Source organism: Podarcis raffonei, chromosome 15 (assembly GCF_027172205.1).
Source record: "Podarcis raffonei isolate rPodRaf1 chromosome 15, rPodRaf1.pri, whole genome shotgun sequence".
Classification (NCBI taxonomy): Eukaryota; Metazoa; Chordata; class Lepidosauria; order Squamata; family Lacertidae; genus Podarcis; species Podarcis raffonei.
The window spans coordinates 44,896,757-44,922,668 of NC_070616.1; the positions used below are offsets into that span (position 1 = coordinate 44,896,757).

At 44.1% G+C, this 25,912-nt stretch overlaps 1 protein-coding gene across 10 annotated transcripts in view; it reads left to right on the plus strand.

Moving 5' to 3' along the window:
• LOC128402960 (disintegrin and metalloproteinase domain-containing protein 2-like) overlaps positions 1 to 25,912 on the plus strand; it is a 95,823-nt gene that overhangs the window by 20,547 nt on the left and 49,364 nt on the right. For 7 of the 10 annotated variants that reach the window (XM_053367439.1, XM_053367444.1, XM_053367440.1 and 4 more), the window contains exons 6-10: positions 6,847 to 7,036; positions 7,308 to 7,373; positions 16,699 to 16,770; positions 19,487 to 19,653; positions 22,653 to 22,734. In XM_053367439.1, coding sequence (XP_053223414.1) covers positions 6,847 to 7,036; positions 7,308 to 7,373; positions 16,699 to 16,770; positions 19,487 to 19,653; positions 22,653 to 22,734 — 577 coding nt within the window. The remainder of the gene's footprint in view (positions 1 to 6,846; positions 7,037 to 7,307; positions 7,374 to 16,698; positions 16,771 to 19,486; positions 19,654 to 22,652; positions 22,735 to 25,912) is intronic. The other 3 variants (XM_053367447.1, XM_053367448.1, XM_053367446.1) reach the window with 2 other exon arrangements.

Here is a 25,912-nt window from a genome sequence, read left to right on the forward strand (position 1 = left end):
CCAGGCACCAGATGTTTCACAAAAGTACATGCAGTATATGTCCTGTCTCTCCCATCCCCATCATTGTTCTTCACACTCCTGACTTTGTTGAGTGGAAGTTCACAGCAGCCCAAGATATTTACTCTTCTCTGAGCAGTGGAAAGTTCCCAGGTGTGGGGCCTACCCAGGTTTGGTCTCCTTTGGAAGGAAATCACTGTAGACTTACTTGGTTTTGTAATATTTGAGCTTATTTACAAACATGCAGGCTGAGCATAAGCATAAGTGGAGGCCCTGCTTAAGCATTCCAGCAGACAGCCAAATACCCCTGTCCCTGTATGAAGTATCCAGAGGAGATGGCCAGCACCCTAAGATACTAGCAAACTCCAGCGATTGGCAGTCCTTATGCCAGCCTTTTGCTTCTCTATAATGTCTTCTTGGAATAATTTAGGGCTTATCCACACTTATCTTTCCTCTGCTCTTTCTTGACACAGCTCACAATTTAAAGCTCTGTGTCTGAGCACCTGTTTTTAGCTTTGGAGCATTCCCTGTGAAAACACACTCTTTAAAGCTCAACTGGAGCAAATGTCAGTCAGTGGAAAACCCAAATGGATGTTTGCACTGATTCAGCTTTAACAAGTGTGTCCCCCCCCCCCCGGCAAATGCTTGGGGTGGGTGGGAAACTGCTCTGACATGGAGTGTTAAAGCAGTGGACCAATGCCTTAAGAGTGGGACCAAAGATAAGTGTGGCTAAGCCCTGTCCTTTATGATTTATTGCTTCTCCGTCCAGTTACGCTCCCGTTGCAAGCGTCTGCCAGCTTCTTGTTTTTCAGCGTAAGCACGGGAGAAAGCAAACGTAGCAGAATGCACAGCGAAATGTGAGAAGGACAGTAAATCAGTCCAAACAGCTTCTTCTATCCTAGAAGCTTTATTGTACAGCAAATAGCTTATTTACAATCCATCAAAGACCATCAGTGGCCAGCTGCATTTTCTCTGACTCCTCACATCCTTAGTGCAGCGACCGATCTGAAATCGAAAGCACTCTCTCACAGCATAACAAGCTGTTGACATAACGTCCTGGCTTACTTCCTTTGTAAGCCCTTCCCCCCTCAAGCTTGAGACACAGAAGGTTAACCCAACACCCCCTCTTGTCTCGCGCCTGAGGGGGGGATATTGACCCTTGGTCACCCCAAACCCAGACCTTCGCAAAACTCCCCGTGTCTTTGGAAGGAGAGTGGCTTCGTGAACCCATCAGCGAGGTTCTTGGCGGAGGGACAGTACTTCAACGCAACTAACCCCTCCTGAACACTCTGACACACATTCTGAAAGCGAATGTGTAGGTGTTTGGTCCTGGCCTTGAATTGACCCGTCTCGGCCAAACGAAGGCATGGCTGATTGTCTTCGAAGACAAGTATCGGCAGGCAATCTGTTCCACAGAGTTCCTGGACCAAACAAGCATAGAACTCTACCTCTCTGCACACCTCTGAAAGAGCACTGAACTCAGCTTCAGTGGATGAGAGCGCTATAAGAATCTGCTTCTTGGACCTCCATCCAACTACCAAGTTCCCAAACTTCACCACTAGACCAGACACGGATTTGCGATCCTGAAGATTAGCCCAGTCCGAGTCCACAAAACAAGTCAGTTTGACTTCACCTTGCGCTGGTAGCCTAAGACAAAAGTCTTTGGTTTCCTGCATATACCTCAGAACTCTCTTGATGCCATTCCAGGCTTGCACACTAGGGTTTGAGGCTTCCCTGCTGAGCAGATTGACAGCAAACGCTATATCTGGTCTGCTCCACTGGGACAAGTACAGCAAACTCCCTAGGGCTGACTGAAACACTTCAGCATTTTTGAACACAGCGTGTTCTACTTGCTGACTATCCTTCACAAAACTAGTCTCCATAGGACTTCTCACTCCCGCACAATCACTCATCCTGAATTTCTGAAGCAGCTGCTCAATTTTGCCTCTCTGGTTGAGCAAAAAGCTCCCATCTTGTGCTTTGACAACATCTACACCTAAATAGGTCTTGACAGCACCAAGCTGCTTAAGCTTGAACCGTTTACCTAGCTCTCTGGCAAACTGTTCTGCCTGTTTATCTGTCTCTGAAAAGAATAAGACATCATCAACGTAAATCTGCATGTATTCTTGTGTTGCACCTGATCCTCTCAAATAAAGGCAACTATCAGCAACACTTCTTCTGAAACCTAGCTCTTCTAAGGCTTCATTCAGGCACATGTTCTAGTTTCTGGCTGATTGACGTAATCCATAGGTGGATTTGTGCAATCTCCACACAACACTGCCTCAAAATCTCAAACCCCGGAGGAGGAAGCATGTACAGCTCCTCCTGGAGATCTGAGTTCAGGTAGGCAACATCCACATCAAAGTGGTTTACCTTCCAGCCTCTCTGTGCCGCAACAGCTAAAAGCGTCCTCAGAGTCTCTGCTCGTGAAGTTGGCGAATACACCTCAGTGAAGTGTATTCCCTTTCTCTGAGTGAATCCACGAGCAACTAACCTAGCTTTATACTGCGGTTCTCCAGCGTCAGTGGGTTTAAGGCGGTAAACCCACCTGCAACTCACAGCCTGCTTGCCCGGTGGCAACTCTGTGAGTGAGAACACACCTAGGTCTTCCATGGACCTCATCTCTTTGTCCATTGCCTTGTGCCACTTACTTGCTTCTTCCTGAGGTAGACTCTGAACATCCTCAAAGGATTCAGTTTCACATCTGGCTGCACCTACCCAGACGCCTGAAGCGTCATACTGATCAGGAGGCCTCCTTGTCCTCGCTGATCTCCTCAGTGTGAACCCTGGTGTCCCTTCTGACTCACTGGGACCAGCTAAATCATCCTCAACTTCAGTGTCCTCCCCCTCTGACCTGCTGCGCCTCTTGGGCCTTACAACTGGTCCAGCAGGTGAGGAAGGCTCATTCTTTGGCTCAGACTTGACACTTACCTGAGGAGGTGTTCTAGGTTCCCCCCTCTGAGGGATCCTGAGCTGTCCCTGCCTTGGACTCTATCCCTGTGGTGGACCCTGTTGCTCTGGACCACGGTCCCCAGCAACAAGTTCCTCCTCCTCCTCCTCAATGTCTGAGTCATAGAACGGCTGTGAAATCACATCTGGATTAGCGTGCAAACGTGACCATCCAGCTTGTTCACAGAACTCAGCACTATTGCTGATCACCAACCTTGACTGGTTTCCACTTGGGTACGCAAACCGCCAGGCCTTGGAGCCAGGCTCATACCCAACAAAGATCATTCTTTTGGATCTTGGCTCACCTTTCTTGCATAGAGCCTTTGGAATAAGAACCCAGGCCTCACAACCAAACACACGAAGGTAGTGCACCTTGGGTTTCTTTCTATGCAGCAAGAAATAGGGTGTGTTCCCTACACTTGAGTTGTACACTCTGTTCTGTGTATGCACCACAAATCGCCAGGCTTCAGACCAGTACTTCTGGGGTAGCCCTGCATCCCACAGTACAGACGACACCGCTTCCTGTATTGTCCTGTTTTTCCTCTCCCCTACTCCATTTTGCTGCGGAGAGTAAGGAGCAGTCAATCGGTGGCTAATCCCCTTCTCCCTGAAGAAATCCTGCAAAGCAGAACCAGTGAACTCCGAACCTCTGTCACTTTGAAAGCCACGCACTTTGGTGGAGAAGGTTACCTCAACTGTGGTGACCCAATCCCTGATCAGCTTAGCCACCTCCCCTTTAGAGTGTAAAGCAAATGTCCACACATTTCTCGAGAAATCATCAATCAGAAGCAGAGAGAATTTGACCCCCCCCAATGACTCGACTGACATGGAGCCACACAAATCTGCATGAATTAACTCAAAGGGTTGAGTGGTCTGTCTCTCTGACTTTGGATAAGAGCATGTGACAATCTTGGCTTGCTTACAAGTATTACAATCCAAGAACCTGTCACAAGCCTTAAATTTGCACTCCTGTGTCAGTTCAGGTGCCTTCTGGATAAATCCCCAATTCATATGGGCAAATCGCCTGTGCCAGATATGTGGACAACCATCGTGGGGCGCTACATTCACACATTGCCCCTTTGCATCTTTGGTGTCATCCTCTTCTGTAGAAACAGGCAACTCTACAACAAACAAATTGCCTTTCGCCTGCACTGTGTACAAGTGCTTCCCATTCTTGGAAAACTCACATTGGGTACCTGCAAAAGATACACGAAAACCATCAGCAAGTAAATCATGCACACTTAACAAACAATTGGCTAAGCCTGGCACCGCATAAGCTTTGACCTCATGTTTAAGAAAGGAACAGTAAAAATGTCCTGACTGTGTCAGCCTTCTTCTACTCCCATCAGCAAGGGTGACGTATTTGTCAGTTTTTACTGTCCTGCAGTTCCGCAAAAAAACAGCAGATGGAACTAAAGTGTTTGTGGCTCCAGAGTCAATGACGACAGTCAGCGTGTCTGGTTGTTGACATTCCTGAAGCATTGCCATAGCAACACTCTCTTTGCTGCCCCCCCCTCATTGGGGCCTCTGCAGATGTCCTGTCTGGTTGCTACAGCAACAGACCCCCCCGGCAGGGAGACTTACCCACGACCTTCACAGCTTCCGTAGATGCAACTCTCTCAGTTGCCTTGGAGACTGGACTTCTCCCGGCGTTCTCACGCAGCTCCGAAGCTCTTATCTGAGGTTGCTCCAGATGGCTGGCCTTGAAGCCTACAGTAGCACTCAGCTTCCCATGGCTAGGCTCCGGCTCACGGCGTAAACAACACTTGGCAGCTTTTGGAGAAAGAGGCTTCTCTGAGCATTCACTGCTCACTGCCCCCCCCCACTGCTCACAGGGCTTCCAGGACCTTTGCCTGCACCCCCTCTGATGGGTGTAGGGCTCCCGAATCTTAGCCTCTCTCCTGGCTCCTCACACAGACACGTTGCAGCATCCAAACTGCTCCCAGGCACAGCAAAAGCACCAGCAGCAGTCACAGCAACAGCAACAGTCCCTTCACCCTCCCCTTGGGGGCTCAAAGCTCCTCCCAGCTTTCGATGAGCTTTCAAGAAACTGGCCGGCGCCATCTTGGCTCTCCCCCTCTGGTGCAGCCACCTCTCGGCCCTTGCTTCCCACCCCAGCCTCACCAGCTTTTCGGAGGGATTCCCAAGCGACCCTTGGCTGTCTGGCACCCTGTAGGACTGGCACAAGATAAGCTTCCACACTTTCAGCCAAAATTCTAAGCACACGCTGCTCCATTTCATTTTTGAACTGCAGCCTTCTCTGCCTTTGCTTTCCCAGCTGCAGGATGTGGGGGTTGGACCAAGTGCCATAACTGCTCTCCTACCAGCAGGAATTCCATTGCAAAAGACCATTCCAGCCAATTATGGCTACTCAGTCTCTGACACGGCATCTTAAACTCAAAGCCATGTCCCTGGGGCTTTGCCATGCTTTCCCTTTCCCTTCTTTGGCTGGAGTACTCACTCATTCTTGCCAACTGGGTGTTCCGGAAAGTCTTGGCTCCAATGCTCCCTCTCCGTCAGCCTCCTCCAATCTGCCCTTTGTTCTCTTTGGCAGTTGATCAAGCCGACGTCCAGTCTTTTAAAGCCTTTCAAGTCCTTTCTCACACTCTTGGTGTTGAGCCATAACCTGTCCTTTATGATTTATTGCTTCTCCATCCAGTTACGCTCCTGTTGCGAGCGTCTGCCAGCTTCTTGTTTTTCAGCGTAAGCATGGGAGAAAGCAAACGTAGCAGAATGCACAGCGAAATGTGAGAAGGACAGAAAATCAGTCCAAACACCTTCTTCTATCCTAGAAGCTTTATTGTACAGCAAATAGCTTATTTACAATCCATCGAAGACCATCAGTGTCCTGCTGCATTTTCTCTGACTCCTCACATCCTTAGTGCAGCAACCGATCTGAAATCGAAAGCACTCTCTCACAGCATAACAAGCTGTTGACGTAACGTCCTGGCTTACTTCCTTTCTAAGCCCTTCCCCCCCTCAAGCTCGAGACACAGAAGGTTAACCCTTCACTACACCCAACAAGCCCTTAGTTTTCAAAGGAAGAGCATCATCAAAGGGCAGCCAAGGGGAAAGGGTGGAGCAGGATGTGTTCAAGGGACTCAGAGTGTTCAAGGTGAGACAAAAGTCATGGACAGGATTTTACTGGGACATGAGCACCGAGAAGTGGAGGTGAGGTGCAAGATTAGGGATGGGAGTTTGGGAGCGATCAGAAAGCCACTGTGTGTGAGGTGGGGTATCGTGTGCTCAGAGTATAAAGGGTGTAATGAAAAACATTCTTAGCATCCCACAATGGGTTTGAGGTTAATTAAGCTCACTTTCCCCTTCATGGATCACTGCCTTGCCGTGGCGAAGGGGCTTGAATAACTCAGAGAAGCTATGAGCTATGCCGTGCAGGGCCACCCAAGATGGACAGGTCATAGTGGAGAGTTTTGACCAAACGTGATCCACCTGCCAAGGAAACTCCATGGACAAAGACAACAGGCATATAAAAGTTATGCTGACCAAACTGCGGGAGGCAGTGGAAGGCAGGAGTGCCTGGCGTGCTCTGGTCCATGGGGTCACGAAGAGTCGGACACGGCTAAACGACTAAACAGCAACAACAACAACAAGCTCGCTTTTCCTGTACAGTGGTACCTCGGGTTAAGTACTTAATTCGTTCCGGAGGTCCGTTCTTAACCTGAAACTGTTTTTAACCTGAAGCACCACTTTAGCTAATGGGGCTTCCCACTGCCGCCGCGCCGCCGGAGCACGATTTCTGTTCTCATCCTGAAGCAAAGTTCTTAACCTGAGGTACTATTTCTGGGTTAGCGGAGTCTGTAACCTGAAGCGTATGTAACCTGAAGCATATGTAACCCGAGGTCTCCTTGAACCTTGGCTAGTACTTTCTATTTTTTCCAGAGGGCTGTTGCAGTTTGAGAATGTCAGCTATGGAATTGAGCATTTGAAATCCTCAGCTAATTTTGAGCACCTGATTTATCAGATAAACAACAAAAACCTCCAGAGTCCACTTAGGAGAGAAGATTTGCCATCTACAGAAAGACAACTGGGGAGTGAGGGCATGCCTTATAAGCTGCTCTCAGATACTGTGGTAAGTGCTAAGAGGTTTATTTCATTCTTAAACTGGCCTTTAGGAGTAATTACCATCAATATTCATTTTTTATTTGGAGTCCTCCCTGAGAACTCAGATTAGTAGGCTTACAATACAGATGCAATGCACAGCCTGAAAAAAGTGGGGCAGCTTGATGCAGGCTTGGTTCTAGTAATCTGCTGCTAACGTCAAGCCATTTTGCATTATAAAAGCTCCAGGGACCAAAATACAAAAATGATTACTAAATGTGATTTATTTTGTCTTTCCTCAGCCACTGTCAGATGTCACTAAAGTACACAGATACATAGAAATATATATCGTTTTGGATAAGGGTTTGGTAAGTTACTGACCACGAGAAACACATCTTCTTAAATTGCAAAGGCAATTCATTGAACCAGCATGGTGTTGTGCATGTGGGAATGTTCAGGGAGGCAAGAGAGGATATATTGTTTAATGATATCCTTCCTAACTTGTGTTAGCAAGTTCTATATCTAAGCAGAGTTTCAACATTCCCTTTTCAAACGCACAACTTGTTGCAGGCTAGTTTTAGCCTCTAAATATATAGGATACCTGGTAAGATCCCTTCTTTCTTTCTTTTTTCCAAAAAAAAAAATATTCATTTGATAACACAAATAAACAGCACTAACAGAAAACAAACAAACAAACAATACAAACAAATTCTTGTCTTATCCTTGTCTTATCCTTGCTCACATTGTTAGGTGAGCTTCCCCAAGTCCTCCCTATCTGATTTTCATTTTACCTCATCCTTAGCAGTTTATATATATCTTAATTTTTAACCATTTTTTAAAATCACACTTTACGTATTTTTCACCCTTTAGGACGCACTTTTCCCCCTCCAAAAATGAAGGGGAAATGTGTGTGTGTCCTATGGGGCAAATGCAGGCTTTCGCTGAAGCCTGGAGAGCGAGAGGGGTCGGTGCGCACCAACCGCTCTCGCTCTCCAGGCTTCAGGAAGCTATCCGCAAGCCTTGGGAGCACGTGGGAGTTCCCACAGTGCTCCCCACGGCTTGCGGAGAGCTGCCTGCATCCTGAAACCTGGGCGCGCTGAGCAGTCGCGCCCGGGCTTCGGGTAGCTCTCCGCAAGCAGTGGGAGGGCTCTCACGGCTTGCAGAGAGCAGCCTGTTCTGGGGGATGGGGTCGGGGGAAGCTCGGGCTTCCCCCGCCCCAGCCCCGCGCCTGGGGGGGAAATAAAAATATTTTTCTTTATTTCTCCCCCAAAAAACTAGGTGCGCCCTATGGGCCGGTGAGCCCTATGGGGCGAAAAATACGGTACTTTTAGCATAAAAATCTTCACATTTTATCCCTTACATATATTTATACTCTGGTTTCTCTTCAGATCGTATAAATCTTTCGCCTTTTACATATGATACTATTTTAAAATACACTGTCTTCTACTTCTACCCTACAGCCTATATCCACTTCCAAAGCTATTCTAATTTAAATATTAACATTTTTTTTCAAATATTCTTTAAACTTCTTCAAATCTTCTTCCGCCATCTCTTCTCTCTGGTCCCGGGGTCTCCCAGTCTGTTCGGCAAGTTCCATATAGTCCATCATCTTCATTTGCCATTCTTCAATAGTTGGTAAATCTTATTTCTTCCAATTCTTCGCTAGTAATATTCTCGCAGCTGTTGTGGCATACAGAAAAAAAGTAAGATCCTTTTTGGGGATTTCACCCCCCACTATACCAAGTAAAAAGGCTTCTGGTTTCTTAATAAATGTGTTTTAAAACACTTTTTTCAGTTCATTATAAATCGTTTCCCATAAGTCTTTTACCTTGGGGCACATCCACCACATGTGGTAAAAGGTTCCTTCTTTTTCCTTACATTTCCAGCATTTATTATCATGAGTATGATACATTTTTGCTAACTTCACTGGTGTTAAGTACAATATATACATCACTTTCATCAAATTTTCTCTTAATACACTACATTCTGTAAATTGGATTCCTTTTTTCCACAATTTCTCACAGTCCACCATCATAATATTGTGCCCCACATCCCTAGCCCATTCAATCATTACAGATTTCACTTGTTCATCTTTCGTATGCTATTCCAGTAATAAATTATACATCTTGGATAAGTTTTTCATTTTTGTATCTAATAATTCCATTTTCAGTTTGGATTTCTCTGTTTGAAAACCAATTTTCTTATCTACTTTAAATGCTTCATTTATCTGGATGTACTGGAACTAATCATCTAATTTATATTTCAACTGATCATAAGATTTCAATGTAAATTGGTCCCCTACTTCCATCAAAATATCATTATACTTCAACCATGTGGCTTTCATATTCAACCTTTTATGGGTCTTAGCTTCCAATGGTGTTTTCCTTTCTAACAAATCCTTATATCTTATCCAAACATTGTACAAAGATTTTCTAATTATATGATTTTTAAATCCTTTGTGAGCTTTTATCTTATTATACCATAAATATGCATGCCAACATTATCAAAACCTTCCAAATCTAAAACACCTGCATCTTCCAACAAAAACCATTCTTTCAACCAGCAAAAGGATGCTGCTTCAAAGTAAATACTTAAATCTGGCAGGGAGAAACCCCCTCTCTCTTTCACATCTGTTAATAATTTAAACTTAATTCTGGGGTTTTCTCCCCTGTCAGATAAATTTAGATAATACCTTTTGCCATTCCTTAAAACAATTCAACTTGTCAACTTGAAACAAAAATAACAACTTAGGCAATACATTAATCTTTACCGCTGAAATTCAGCCCAACAAAGATAGTTTCAACCTTGTCCAGATATCCAAATCTCTTTTGATATCCTTCCATAACTTTTCATAATTGTCTTTATACAAATTCAAATTTTTGCAGTCATATTTATACCCAGATACTTCACCTTTTTCGCAAACTTCAGCCCTGTGGTTTCCTCTAAATTAAGTTATTCATGTATCGTTATTTTTTTCCTCTAAGACTTTGGTTTTATTCTTATTCAATTTGAAACCTGCAACTTGTCTGAACTCTTGAATTATCTTCAGTGCTTTGATTGCACTGGTCTCAAGGTCCTGTAAAGTCAATACCAAAGGCTTTTAACTTATATTGTTTAGTTCCCACTACTATGCCTTTAACTTCCTCATCCTTCCTTATCATGTTCAACAGCACCACTAGGACAGAAATAAAAAGCAGGGGGGAAAGTGGGCACCCTTGCCTGATTCCCTTTTCAATCCTAATTTCTTCTGAGACCACATTGTTAATTATAATTTTTGCTTTCTGCTCAAAGTAAATTGCATTAATACCATTTTAAAAGTTTTGACCGACCCCCATGTTACATAACTTTTGCTTCATAAAGCTCCAAAAAACATTATCAAAGGCTTTCTCTGAATCAATAAACATTAACATTGCTTTAGTTTTCCTCTTTACCTCTAATCTTTCCAACACATCCACTATGTTCCTAATATTATCTTTCATATGCCTCTCAGGTAGGAAGCTTGATTGATCTTTATATATATGCTTATTCAAAACCTTCTTCAATCTTGTAGCCAAAATATTTGCAAATATTTTATAATCCACATTCAACAAAGAAATTGGTCAGTAGTTCTTTACTTGGGCTCTATTTGTGTCTGGTTTGGGTATCAGAGTGATGGATGCCTCTTTCCGGGACTCTGGTGCTTTGTCCCCCTGTAATATCTTGTTACAAACATCCATCAATGGTTGTATCAGCCAATCCTTAAATATTTTATAATATTTGGATGTTAAGCCATCAGGTCCCGGTGCTTTGCCTATTTGCATTTGGGCAATTGCCCCTTCAACTTCTTGTCTTGTAATCAGTTCATTTAGTAGGTTCTTTTTATCCGCTGGAATTTTCTGCAATCCATTTTTGTCCAGAAGCTGTTCCATTTTTTCCTTTTCTTTTTCTTTTTTGTAAAGCTGTTTATAGTACTTTTGAAAGCATTTTCGAATCTCTACTGGGTTCTCAATATTCTTTCCATACTCCATAATATTAATTATTGTACTCTCCTTCAGTCTCTTTTTCAATTGCCAAGCCAATAATTTTCCGCATTTATTTGCCGATTCAAAAGTCTTTTGTTTCTTTTTTTTAAAATAATTTTTATTAACTGGCCAATCACATCAAATTAAATCACATCACATAAATTCCGAATTACAAAGCCAAATTTTGAATTTTGTTGGGGGGACCCATACTTCAAGATCTAAAGGGGGATTCTAATCATCTTCTTGCTACTGCGTTAATGTCCAAATCAGTCCCAATCAGTCCAAACAGAGTTCATAATTCTATCCAGTCTTATCTTGCTGTTTCCACATCATATCTTGTTCATATAATTTCTCTTTTTTCTTTATGATCTCTTCTGATAGTCTCCTTAAACCGATAAACACAAATATAATAATCCTGTGTGAATTTCCCGTTCTTCCAATCCAAGTCCAGATGGTTTCCATATATCATCTCCTTCATAGATAACATCGTTCTTTCCATCATAATTTTACGAAGTTGTCGCTCTTAAGTCCCACTGAGGAGTTTAATCCATGATATATAAACAGCTTTGTTTCTCTCTTTCTCCTCCCAGACTCAAGACCTCCAACAGAGCTTCCCAAAATGGCGACGGCATTTTTAACTGCGTCATTCCAAAACTCTTATGCCTTCCAGATTCGTCTTGAAACATTGCTTTGGTTCAAAAGTTTATCTCCGCACAGCCTTAAATCCACAGCTTAAGTCCTTAAAATGACATTTCTGACTCATTCGGGGAGGGGATTCTTGTTTAATCACATAAAAAGAAAGGAAAGCTTTTCCCCCCTCCCCCCTCAGTCATTTGCCGTACCGTATCTTGACGTATCTTCTCATGTTTTATTCTTGTCTTGTTTTATCAGAGAGCTCTTCTGTCAGCAGTCTTTACTCCCCCTCCTTCCTTGAAGTATGTGCAATTCATCTCGTCCAAATTGTTTCTTTTGAAGTTCTTGCAGCTAGTGGCGCGAATCAGAGACGGCGTCCAGGAGTGCCGAAATCCCACAGGAGGGCTTTGTGCCTAGTGCCCCCATCCCCACAAATTCGGGGGTGGTATAGGGCACAGCAGGCAAGGGCTGTCCCCCCCCACAATCCTGGGGGGGTTAAGGAGGCTAATTACCCCATCATAGCCTCCAAATTACCTCGTGTGGGTCGGAGAGATGTTATTGTCAGCCATCTTCCGATGCGCCCCCTAGTGACCCCCCCAAAGTCTTTTGTTTCATCAATTTAATTTTCCATTCAATTTCTTGATTGACTATTTGTGAATAATGAGATTGTAACGCCTTAATCTCCTTTTGAATCCCTTGATTTTTTGGATTACATCTCAGTTTTTTCTCTTTCTCCTTTAATTGAGACAGGATTTTTTCCTTTTGCTCATTCTGTGCTTTCTTCCTGATAGAATTCTGTTGAATTAGGAAACCTCGCATTACTGCTTTACTTGCATCCCATACGACCCTTGCTTCAATTCCAGGATTCAAATTCAACTCAAAATAGTCCTTTGGGGTCTTCTGAGCTTTATTTACAATCAATCATTTCTCAGTAAAGCATCATTTATCCGCCATCTAAAAGAACCCTCTAGAGACAATTTTAACTTTGTCAACACAGTATTATGATATGACAAATGATTGGGCAAATCTCAGATTTAGTCACTCTTGGGGTCATGTCTTTAGTTAGCCATATATAATCCAGACGGCTACATGATAGATTTGCATCTGAAAAAATATTTCTCCATTGGATTCCTCAATCTCCAAATGTCCACCAGGTCAAAATTGTCCACCATCTCAAAAAATGTATTTGGTAGCCTCCCATCATTAGTAAGTTTTTGCCTTTGGGTTCTATCCATCATTGTTGTTCAAATCCCCCATCAAGATAATTTTGTAATCCAGGTAATCCATAAAGGTGGCCTACAAATTTTTAAAGAATTCCGATTTGCCCTCATTTGGTGTATAGATTCCAAGCATCAAGAGTTTTTGGCCTTGTACTGTCAATTCCACTGCAACATATCTTCCAACTTCATCCTTAAAGATCATTTTGGGACTGAATTTCTCTTTAACATAAATCATAACACCTCTTTTTTTAACCTTATCTGAAGAGATAAATTCCTGGCCTAATTTTTCATTTTGCAGAACGTTCCTGTGGGTTCTTATTACATGAGTTTCTTGTAAACATATTACATCTAAATTCTGTTTTAACAGCACATGTTGAATTTTATTTCTTTTAGGCCGTGAATTTAGTGTTCACATTCCAAGATAAAATTCTTAATGCCATATTATCTCAATCCAAATCTGGAGGTCCGATTCCTGCCCCAAGTCCTGATCCTGATCCCGGACCTGCACCTGTAGCTGATCCAACTCCTGCTCCTGTGTCAAATCCAAAATCACTAACTTTCTTTTCCAAAAATCTCTTTTCTTCAATTGACCTGATTCGAAGTTTCCTTTGCTGGTATTTAAATGAAAGGCCTTGTGGAAATTCCTATCGAAATAAGATACTGTTTCTTCTCAATGCACTTGTAAGATCCAAATAGTTATTTCTTTTTGCCAAGAAAATTTTTGGGATTTCTTTAAATAAAACAATTGAATGTTGTTGTACTTCAAAATTCTTCTTGTAATGCAATCCCAAAATTTTATCTCTTTGATCCTTTGTTTGAAAGACTATCAGGCAATCATTTAAAATTTTGAGTCCTTTTTTCCTCTGGGTCCAAATCTATAGGCCTTTACAATTGTAGGTTCCACCTCTTCCTTTGTTAGGTCCCAAAAGTACACAAATTCCTGGACCAAGCACTCTTTCAAATTTCTTTGTTCAATGTCTGGTAGGCCTCTCAAACGAAGATATGTCTCTCTTTCCTTAAGTTGTAAAAAAGCTATTGCTGTTTGGGCCTCTTCCTGTAATTCTTTTAAGTCTGAAAGTTTAACAGCTTCAATCTCTGATAGTCTTTTCTGTAAACCTGCAGCTTCTGATTTAACCTCTTGGAGGTCTTTTCACAGAATTCCAAAGTCTTTTTTAAATTCCTGGAGACAGAGCGTATTAGCTCTGACCTCTCTTGCAAGACTCTGCAGACCCTGCTTATTATCTTTCATAAACTCCAATATTTGCTCTTGGAAAGCTTCTTGTTTGTGGCTTTTTCCCAGGCTCACCCGCCATAGCACCGCTAGTAACTCAGATTTCCAAAGTCAAAGATACTTTTATTTCAAAACAGTCAGGAGTAATGAGCTGGAAGTCAGACAACAGCTCCAGTTTGCAAGACAAGGCAGTTAAAATACAGTCCCAATTTTTCCAACCTGCCGTTCTTATTTATTTTCCTTTTTCACTCCTCAAGCAATTCAGATAGAGGTATGTTGCCAGTTTTCGCTTTAAGGGTTAAAATGTTTCAGTTTGACCGCTGCAGCAACTTCAAAATATCCAAGTAGGAAACGAAAGTAACTTCTATTGTTACATCACAATGGCTGTTTGCCACTCTGACCGGGTCACCGCTTCCAGAGAGTCAACCAGCTTTTTAAATACCTTTTAAAGAGCTTTTGCAGGTATTTCAGTAATGTTAAATCCTCTTTCCCCCTTCACCTGCTTTTGGGGGGTTAATAGATCCAGTCTTTGGAAGTTTAAAAGTCTCTAAATCTTTTCTCTTTGCTTCAGAAACATCTCTGCTTTCCCATTCTATCAGCGGGTAGGGACTGACATCCATTTTTAAATTCCCTTACTCATGTCCAGATTGTTCCAAATTTTAATCCAAATATAAAGGGTACTCATAGTACAGTCCTTAAATGATTTTAGCGTTGGAAGAATTGACCACTAATGCCTCACAGTCTCGCAGCTTCCTACCATGAAAGGAAGCGTTCTATCCATTGTGTTGCAGCTCCAACCCCCTCGATCTCAGAGCTCAAAACAGCTTACCGGGGAGGGGGAGCCCGCTTTTGACACCCACCGGATCCCACATCCTCATGCTCGACCTCATGCTCAGTTTGAGGTTTTTCCTGGGGGCCTTTGACTGTGATAGGGCACGATCAACTGGAAGCTCTTCTGGTAGGATCCCTTCTTGTCCCTCTTAAAAAAATAAACACAACAATCTTATTAAAGTCAATATAAATGTAGTTTACTCACATTCATTCAGTTCACAGTTGGATCCCTGAAAGCAGACTTATGTTACAAAAGTATATTGCATATGTGGAAATATCCCATAAAGGAGTTAGTTAGTTCTTAAGTGACTGCAAACAAGCAGTCACTTCTCCTCACACGTAGAAAAACAAAATGGAGAAGAGCCGAGAGAGAGATGTGCTCCCTGCCTTGCTTTTGTTCCCAGGCAGAGGGGGGGCCGGATTAGACCATGCCCTCCTCTAGTCACATGCAGAGGAAGTTTGTTCCAGCTCAGGAGGAAACAAGAAGTTTTATTCTGGCTGGTACAAAGCATCCTCTACCATGTTCACTCTAGGAATGTTGTACTTGACAGCTATGTGTTTCATATCCTACATTGCAGAAGTTTTCAACCTTTTTGAGTCCATGTTCCCTTGACCAACTACATTCATTCTGCAGCTGCCCTGTGGGGAAACACACTCCAAGCCTCAGAAGCCCAGTTATGTCACCCCTTGCCTGCAGAGTCAGCAGCCTCTCACCCCTTTTCGAACACCCTCCCTTGTGGAGTATTCCCTCAGCCACCTCTCCTTGGGAGTCCTCCAGGCAGCTGCCGCCACTGCCCCTGGTCTCTGAACTACCCCAAAGAGGCCCTGGGAAGAGGATGCCCCCAGCCTTAGCAGCCCAGTGAAGACCGGCCAAAGGTGAGCGTGAGGCCAGCACCTTACTCACCTTGGGAGGCAGCCGTGGGTGGCGCTGGGCCTGCAGGGTGGAAAGGCTCCCTTTGGCGCTGGGCATTCAGCTCCCAGAAAGACATTGTACACAGCAAGCACAAGAAAGGCCAGCATGGCACCTGCCTGCCTGGCTTCCTACTTGTTCAGCCATTCTCAACAATAAGGGCTGGTGGACTGGCTGGCTGGGCTCCCTCACCCACTTGCTTGCTTACTCTGAGGCCGTCTCAGCTCCTGACAACCAGCATCCCCTGGCCAGCCTCAGAGGCTCCATTTGCCTGCGGAGCTTGTAGCCAGGCTGCTGCAACAAACAGCTGTGCAAGCCTTTGGGAGGCAGAGATGCAAGAGGGCATCAGAGGAGGGAGGGAAGGTGCCTACAGCATCCCTGACCATCATTCAAGGCACCCCAGGGTGCCATGGCACATGGGTTGGAAACTGGTGTAGTGGATAGAGTGTTAGCCTTAGATGGCGAGATTTGGCATATAGGCTCAACTTGGTCTAGCCATTTTATCTCAATCTAATCTGGTTTGCAGGGCCACTACTGAGTATAAAATGAGATAACACCGTATACTCACTTAGCTTATTAGCAGTAGACTGCAATTGAAGCATGACAGGAGGTTGTTGAGGACCCTGAAGACCATCTCACCCTGCTAAGGTTGTTTGATTCACTGCTATCCTACAGACGCACATGCACAGAAAGGCGAGCTCTAAGAGCATTCAAATCACATCTCTTTTCCATATATGCCTGGCCCAACGTCTGGTTCATCTGTCATATCAAGTTGCATTCTGTTGCCAACACTGGCAATCTACCATAACTATTGTCTGTTTTATTGTTTATTTTTGCTATGATGCACACAACTGTTTTTCTCTCCAGTACAACTTTTTGGGTGGAAGCAGAGAAATTGTAACCGACGGCATAGCACAGCTTATTGGTTTTGTCAACAGTGTAAGTGACTGCCATGTTTTCTTTTCTTTTGTATAACAAGAGCCACTTGGATGTTTTCACTTGGCTCTCACTCTTAACAGCCTTGTCTTTCAAGCATCTGTTCTGGCAAAGTAATTGCATAGCATTGGATGATAGGAATACATGCACACTCATGAGGTCATGGCTCGTGATCTTATTTCAACATTACAATGTTACATAAAATGTTTCTCTTGGAAAGGGAGCATATAAATAATGTACGCAAATAATTAAATGGCCAACACTGATCATTATGCTCTGTTATATCAGATAATTAGGTCTTGATCCAGTTAAATGAGTATAGATTACATGCCATTTAAATCGAGACACCACTTAGTTTTGACTAACTTAAACAGCATGCATGGTTTCAGTAGTACTTACCCTACAATAGAAGACAAGATTGGCATGTCTGACGCTTTTAGGACATAATGTTAAACGATGGTTTAACACAGGGGGTGTATGGAATGTTAGGGGAGGGGTAGTACCTCTGGTAGGGGACACATCATGCTCTTTCTGGGGTAGTTTGTCCACTTTGGTTGCCACCCTGCACTCAGCTCTCACCCGTGGTTTCTAGAAGCTGTCAGCATACAACAGTGGCCACACCCCAGGAACAGCTTTGGCTGGCTGGCTAAACCAGGTGAGGGTAGCTAATGGGTCTCAACCCCTTGGTGAGTTAGGGACTTCCCCTGCATGCAAAGACAGGCTCCAGCAGACTGAGCAGATGAGGCCAAGAGGGGGTCCAACAGTCAAGAAGGCGGTTCTGCATGTGTTGTAGAGGGAAGTGAGGGGCAGATGGGGCTCATCAACCTGGGAAGAAGGAAAACTCTGATCCTAAACCTCTGCTGCCTTGTGGGATATCTTTGAGAGAAGAAAAGGCTAAGGAATAAACCCTACACAAATCCAGAATGGAATCCCTAAGACAGTTGGATGGCACCTTATATACCTCCTTCCAGCAATTGCTGCAGCCAAGCTCTGCTTCCTTTTGGACCACATCAGTGAGGCTGAGAGGAGGATCTTCTCGTCTGGGCAGCCCAGGACCTCCAGACGCACTGCCCAAGCTTGTGTCCCAGGGAGGTCAGTTCAGTGCTGCTAACACAGCGGTTTGACATCACCCCTGGAGGCACACTCCATTGTCTCTCGAGACAGATGATGCCAACACACAGTTTAGCACAGAGGTGCTCAAAATGATGTCCTCCAGCAGTTTGTTAGATCACAGCTCACATCTGTCCCAGCCAGCATGGCCAATGGTTTAAGAGAATGGGAGTTCAACAATGTCTGGAGGGCACCACACTGGCTACCCCTAACACTTCACACTAGTAGCAGTGAACCTTGGGTTCACACACTCTTTATTTCTCTCCTCTCTTCTGGCACAGCCATGAGAAGGAGATCTGAAGCTACTAGCTTCCTATTTAAAACTAATTAGAGTTTCTTTTATGTCTGAACTGGGACCAGGGTGAGGTGGGGTGGAGGAACTCTGTTTAGTTAAAAGTACTGTTGAAACAAACCAGGATCAAACCTTGGTGTGGGATCTTGACTTGTTAACAAACCATAGTTCAAACTAACCAACCTCCCCAGTTCAGAAGTCTCTGTTTAGTTTAAAACCATAAGTGGACACGCTAAAATAGGAATGGGGAGGGGGCAGCATTTGAGCCCAAGGATCTATATGTGCATGCAGTCTGGAAGTCTCATTCTCATTCTCAAACCTTTATTGAGTGGCCGGTCCTGAAAGACCTACATTGGCTCCCAGTGTGTTTCCAAGCACAATTCAAAGTGTTGGTGCTGACATTTAAAGCCCTAAATTGCTTCAGCCCAGTATACCTGAAGGAGCGCCTCCACCTCCATCATTCGGCCCAGATGCTGAGGTCCAGCACTGGGGGCCTTCTGGCGGGTCCCTCACTGTGAGAAGTGAGGTTACAGGGAACCAAGCAGAGGGCCTTCTTGGTGCTGGTGCCTGCCCTGTGGAACGCCCTCCACCAGATGTCAAGGAAATAAACAACTATCTGACTTTTTAGAAGACATCTGAAGTTTTATTCTGTTTTTAATGTTCTGCTGAAAGCTGTCCAGAGTGGCTGGGGTAGAAATAATAAATTTATTATTATTATTGTTATTATTATTATTATTGGCATATGTACAAGATTCCAGTAGGTTCAATACAAAAAAATTACTCATCAGAAACCTGCATCTAACACTTAAGTTACATGTAGTATAACATGTTACTGAAACCTGGCTACTATCTCCATCTTATCCCCCATCCTGAAGGCAGCTACCTTACATTTGTCTGAATGGCCACTCCTTACTAACAAACCTACAGATTAATAAGCTTAGATTGAATTATCTGATACCAGGACATGGGTGACTGATTCTATTTGTCACAGCACTCACCACTCACTGCCCACTATCGGCATGCACCCAGACAGTGTGTGTGTGTCGCAATGTGTGCACTGTGGTGCCCCTTCCAGCTGTCCGGAGGCTGCCTCCCTGAGGCTACCCCCACATTTGCCTCATGGGCACACCAGCCCTGAGCCCCTGGCTTCTTGCACGTGTAATGGCAGACTGGTGAGCTCTGGCACAAATTAGGACCAGGCTCTTACTTACAATCACTCAAATCTTTATGATGAATTTGTTGAAAATTAAGATGGAACCACTGAACATGTATTTCTCCCTGCCTTTATTTGAGTTTGCATTCTTTCCATCTTTTCAGATATTTTCTAGCCTTAACATTACAGTTGTTCTATCTTCTTTGGAGTTCTGGACAGACCATAATAAAATCTCAACATCAGGAGAGCCCGATGTGTTACTCCGAAAATTTTTACGTTGGAAAAATTCATATCTTGTTCTACGGCCTCACGATCTGGCACTTTTGTTAGTGTAAGGAGGTATATTTTCTCATATAAAGCACTCTAATATTGCTATAGCTTGCATACTCATATACACTGAGAGATAGTGACTCATTAACATAGGCGCTATCTCCCTCAGGCTCTGGGTGCCCAAGCACCCACAAGAGTTCACGTATAGGGGCTGGGCACCCACAAAATGCAGGGGCAGGCGCGTGGACACCATGCTCCATGGAAGAGAGAGTGTGGAGTTTGGGTGGAGGGTGGAAGAGAGTGTGGTGTTCGGGTGGGAGAGGTCCAGTCACCTCACTGCTGAAGCTCATGCCCTGCACTACGACGTCATGACATCACAGTTTGGGTGGGGCATGCTGGGCACCCACAGTGTGGGGCCTGAGTCAGTGTCGCTGCTCTCTAAGATTTCAGAGAGGCGTCTTTCTCAGACTTAGCTGGAGCTGGCGGGGATTGAGCCTGGGACCTTCTGCGTGGAAAGTAGGTGTTCCACCCTGAGCCATAGTTTTTACCCTTTACTGAAATATTTATTATAGAACATTGTGCCCTTTAACAATATTTCTTCCTTAGAGTAGGTAGCAAATATAAATAACATAGCCTTCCATCAAAATGCAGTTCTGTTAAAACTAGGGATAGACAGATCAGTTTTAGTCCACTTCATATAGCCGTTGTGCATGTGTTCACATTTTACATTTGTTGTTTGCACATTCCATGTGCAGAATTCCCCCTCCCACTGAAAAATCACCCCATATGTAGTAGTTTTTTAAAAAATACTTTCATGGTGATCTGAGGGATGAGACTACACCTTTTCTTTTGTTTAATAACTCAAGCAGCTAGAAAATGATAACTATGTTCTCCCTCCACTGTCAGTTGTAGAACACCTCTGAATACACTTGGTGGGACTCACAAGTGAGAAGAGTGCTTTTGCGTTGAGATCCTGCTTGGCCACTATGAGAACAGGATGTTCCACTAGATGGGCCTTTGGCCTGATCCAGCAGCCGGGCTGCATGCTGAAAAGGGGGCTGCAAAAGCATCTGGGAATGTTATGGTGTATTGTCTCTCTAATGGGCTTTATATGGGAAAAGCAGGTGACTGCCCTGATGGCTGATGGGGGGGGGGGGGTAACCTTTTTCCTGTACTAATTCCCTGCAAGGGCTGTTATGTCACCCTGCCTTGTTGCTGCCCCATTCCCTGCTTCATGTGGCTGACTCCAGTTTTACGAAGGGAACTATGTATTAATGTCAGCCCTAAGACAAGTTAGTGGAAATCCTGTCCACTTTCCTAGGAGCATGCCCTCTTGAGCTTAATGGGACCTACTTCTGGGTTTGGGATTATGCTATTAGGATCAAAGGATTTTCAGCCTTTTTGTGCAGTTAACTGAAAAATATAGCATTGCAAGAGCACCAGCAGCTGGCCAAAGACAGTGAACCAACCTTTCCTTAGGTAAAGCTAAAATAAAAAGTGCCTATGATCAGTCACTGTGCTGTAGATAGCATACCAGAGTTAAACCAGAGAGACCCATTTCCAGATTCCTCTTCAGCCTTGAAGCTCACTGAATAATCTTGGGCCAGCATTCTGTATTTGTTTATCAAGGAATAAATCCAGCATTGTGCTGTTAGAAATGTTATGTCAGTGCAAGCATTTTTGCTTGTCCCATGGAACCATCTCTCCCCCCACCCTATGCTGTTCTTGGAGCCCTGCCTCCAGCCAATCAGAGGGCATGGGGGCAGAGGGGAGAAAGCCCCATTGTGCTGGTTTAAGTCTTTGCACAAGTTTGGACCAGTTAGTTGAATCCAGTACAATATTTATATCATGCCCCTTCCTCACGAAGCATTTTGTCACAGAGTTGCCTGAGTTCCTTGGATGAAGATGTGATGAAAAATGTCTGCATATCAAATAATAGTTGTGCCACGTTAAATGCTCCTGATGTGGGGCAGTGTCAGGACTGGTCGTTGTCCTCTTCAGATCACCACACAAACGCTTCTTGTCCTTTTATAACTTTTTATTGTGTATTAACAAAATAATCTTATAAACAGTTCTTAACTATTATTCCTCAGTGTCACTTCTTTCAGATACCTTCTGAGCTCTGCTTCTCCATGACCAGCCACCCTCAAAATGGCGAAGGCGCCTTTCCCTTCGTTTTCCGCTCTTTTTTCTAACCTCCTGGCTAGAGCTGGCCTGTATCTCCCCTCCTCCCAATCTGAGCTAGAACTTAACCCTTGCCTTTCCTGTGAACAGCCGGTCCCTCCCTGTTGTTCCTCTTGCTCCCTTCTATTAGATTCACTGCTCTCCTTCCCCCCTTGGGGAATGCTTTCTCCCTCTGATAAACTGAAAACTTCTAACTCTTCCCTGACAGGCAGCATATGGAAGAGAAATCAAATGCATCTTTGGACAACTGTAGGATTTTATGTTCACATTATAGATGGACCTAAGGAAAAGCCAATTTAAGACATAAGAGAAAACTCCAACAGAAGGGTATGAGAGAGACAGAGATTTCGCCAACCTGGTGCCCTCCAGATGTTTTGGATTACAGCTTCTATCATACCCAGCTATCTGTTGGCTGTGGCTGATGAGAGTGGCTGTAATCCCAAACAACTTGTTGTCAAAGCACCTGTCATAGATGCAGTACAGAAACTGCACAAGAAAATGTTGTCATGGACTATCCCTCCTCTTAAAAACACACACTGATTGAGTGGTAGGTACAGAAAGCCACAACCAGTGGACAGCAAGCAGAGATAATTGAAAGCATAGAAGCACAGCTCAGAGGCCCCTGCCAGGAACATATTTCCCTTCTACTGAAAGATTCCAGCAGATGTTAGAGCTAAATAGCAGATTGCTCACCTGGGATTGTGGGCAAATGATGGTGGAAGGGACCAGCTTGGTAACAAGATCTGAGAAGGCCACTGTGTATGTAATGTTCTCCACAGCTTCTTGATTATGTGAAGATTTTGCCATTTGTTTTGAAGACACAATCCCTTTGGCTACTCCAAAGTGTGTGGCCCACCATCTACTTTTGTGTTTTAGTTACAGGGAGAAACCTAATTATGTAGGAGCAGGATTTATGGGGAAGCTGTGCCTCCGGAATTTTGATGCAGGAGTTGCTCTGGTACAGTATTGCTGAACTTTCTTAGCTGAAGTGTATATGTTGCCTGTCTTGGATTTAGATATTGCAGAGTTGCGTAACCTGTGACCCTTCAGATGTTGTGAGACTACAGCCCCCATGTTCCTTGACCATTGTTCTTGCTGGTTGGGGATTGTAGAAGCTGGTATCCAAGAACGCTCTACTGAAACCTTAGAGACCCAATCAGTATTGGCATTCTGCCAACTTTTGAAGAGGCACTTGTTTCTCAACTTAAGCCTCTTTTAATTGCTGTTGGGATTGTTTTATTGCATATCTTAATTATGGATGTTTATACTTTTATATTTCTGTAACTGCTTTTTATACATCGTAAACCACTGCAAAGCCTATTTTGCCATAAAAGGATGCATAGATAAGTAAGATTAGATTAGTTATAGCAACATCTGGAGGGCTACAGGTTCCCTGTTCCTGCTGTAAGTATAAGTCACATGCCTCTGGGTATTTGTTTTCCAGTGCAATTCTTGGAGGAGCTGCATTCAGTAGCTTAGGATATAATCCTGTACTGGAGTCATGCTGGCAGAGTGGCTTTAGGATTTGACAGAAACCGAGTCCATTCCTCCCTTATATAATTTTTGTACATGCTGTCCCTGACATTGCCGGTCATTTAAGTGTGTAATAAGTACATATGCTTAACATGTCTACCCCCCACACCATTTTTTCGGACTGTACATTATCAGCTTTCCAGCTGCCTAATACTGTGTCCAACTGCACACTAAACTGTTATGGTTCTGTATTGTCAGGGGTTAGTTAACACTCCAGGAGCATTCTTATCAACTGGGTGCACTGCCCACATGATCCCTGCTTGTTCCTTTGATCTGTGCTCTGTGGGGGCTGAGCTCTCTCTGGAGAGCAGTCTGTCTGGGAACGTTAGCAAGGTCGTTTCGTTTTTGTTAAGAGGCAGAAAGCTGCGAACATGCAGCTGGATTCTGCAGGTTTTCTTTTCTGTTTTGAGTGCTAATAAAAAAAGAGTTTTGGATTAGAAGCACTGGTGTTGGAGCTGTGTTATTCAAGAGACCACATCGACAAGCCATTTTCTGCTGCAACTGAGGAGAGTGGCAACGCGCGGAGTGGAAGCGTGTGGGCGCCATTGGAAGTTTGTCGGAGTAGCAATAAATCAAATTTACTGCAGGGCCGTTGCAGCAGACTCAGTGGGTCAAAACATATATGACCCACAAACTTTAACATAAACAAGCTCCTGGCATTTCAGAAATGCTAGGAAAGCTCTCCTAGTACACCAGCAGAACCATATGCTGGCAGACTGGACAGGATGGGGAGGGGCACACTTCATTCTGTGCTCCTGCAATCCCTGACCACACTCCTGATGACAGCCGAACTTGCTATTCTGCAAGCCATGCCTGCATCAGTGAACACCTTGCCTATGTCGCCACAGCAAAGCATAGGATGTGATGTAGCTCAGCACCCAAACACACCACTACCTTCTGTATATACACTGAGGTCCAGCTCCGAGGGCCTTCTGGCGGTTCCCTCCATGCAAGAAGTGAGGTTACAGGGAGCCAGGCAGAGGGCCTTCTTGGTGATGGCGCCTGCCCTGTGGAATGCCCTCCCATCAGATGTCAAGGAAATAAACAACTATCTGACTTTTAGAAGACATCTGAAGGCAGCCCTGTTTAGGGAAGTTTTTAATGTCTGATGTTTTATTGTGCTTTTAATTCTGTTGGGAACCACCCAGAGTGGCTGGGGAAACCCAGTCAGATGGGCAGGAAATAAAAATTCATTCATTCATTCATTCATTCTCCTCTCCTTCTAATGAGTGCTGTGCTGAAGCCTGTCCTCCAGTTTCTGGAAAGTTTTCTTATCCTTTGAAAGAGCCTTCCATTATTATTTCTTTGCCTCATTCTCTGCTTTAGAATTTTGTTACTGTTTCAGTGGGTGTCTGTTGAGTTTATCTTAACATTGCAAGGTGTGTTTTTCTTTCCATTAAGCATTTATCCAGTGCCCCTCCATCCTCTCAGCCTGCCCACACTCCCTGATCTGAAAAAGCCTCCTTCAAGTGTGGGAATCTGGGGAGGCTGCAGAGTGGCTGTAAAATAAACACTCTTCCTGATCTGTTGCTCCTTTTAAGCCTCTGGTGGTCATCTACTACTTTGAAAAGTAATGCCAATTATTCTAAAACCTGTTGTATAATTTAACATTGCATATTACATAACCTTTATTTATTGCACTGTGGTTTAACCCACAGCGCCACCTGCGTCCCTTTTAATATGATCTTAGGTTCTACAAAATGAGCTTAAATACTGAGAAGCTCTAACCCTCCCCCCCCCCATTCCTCCTAGACACCAGCAGGACTTGGCAGGGACGGGGGAGAGTTCACTAGTTGGTGCAAATCACAAGCCAAACGGTAAAGCTGCCATCACCTCCTTTCTTGGGCCACCCTCAAATGGGGTTCAAGGAGGAGAACCTCCATTCGATATTTACCAGGTTACCCAGCCCTGAGTCACTTTACCATGACGCAGACATAAAAAGCTACTCAAAAGGTTTGCACAGTTCTTAGAAGTTACAAACAGAAAATAAAAACATGGTAAAATATAGCTAACTAAAAACCATACTCACACATCAACAATAGTTCAAAGCACAGCGAGTAGTCAGGAGTCCTTTCACTGGTTAAACGCCCTCAGGCAAAGTACCAGGGCAAGATGTTTTGCAATTTGCATCTGAATGTAGTGGTTAAGAGCGGTAGTCTCGTAATCTGGTGAACCAGGTTCGCTTCCCTGCTCCTCCACATGCAGCTGCTGGGTGACCTTAGGCCAGTCACACTTCTTTGAAGTCTCTCAGCCCCACTCACCTCACAGAGTGTTTGCTGTGGGGGAGGAAGGGAAAGGAGATTGTTAGCCACTTTGAGACTCCTTTGGGTAGTGATAAAGCCGGATATCAAATACAAACTCTTCTTCAAATCCTTTATCCTTGAAAACCCAGGTGGAGGGCAGGTTGGGGACCAATCATTTCTTTAGGTTAATTACCAATTTACCAATGGCTGTATGATGAGACTATATCTCCTGGTTGTCAGGAGATGGCACAGCTGAACTTTGATTAGGTTCAGAGACCTTGAGATCAAAAAGGCTCTCCCTTCATTCCCAGGCCTTACACGTACCAGGCTTCCAAGCTGTAAATTACTTGATAGCCTCCT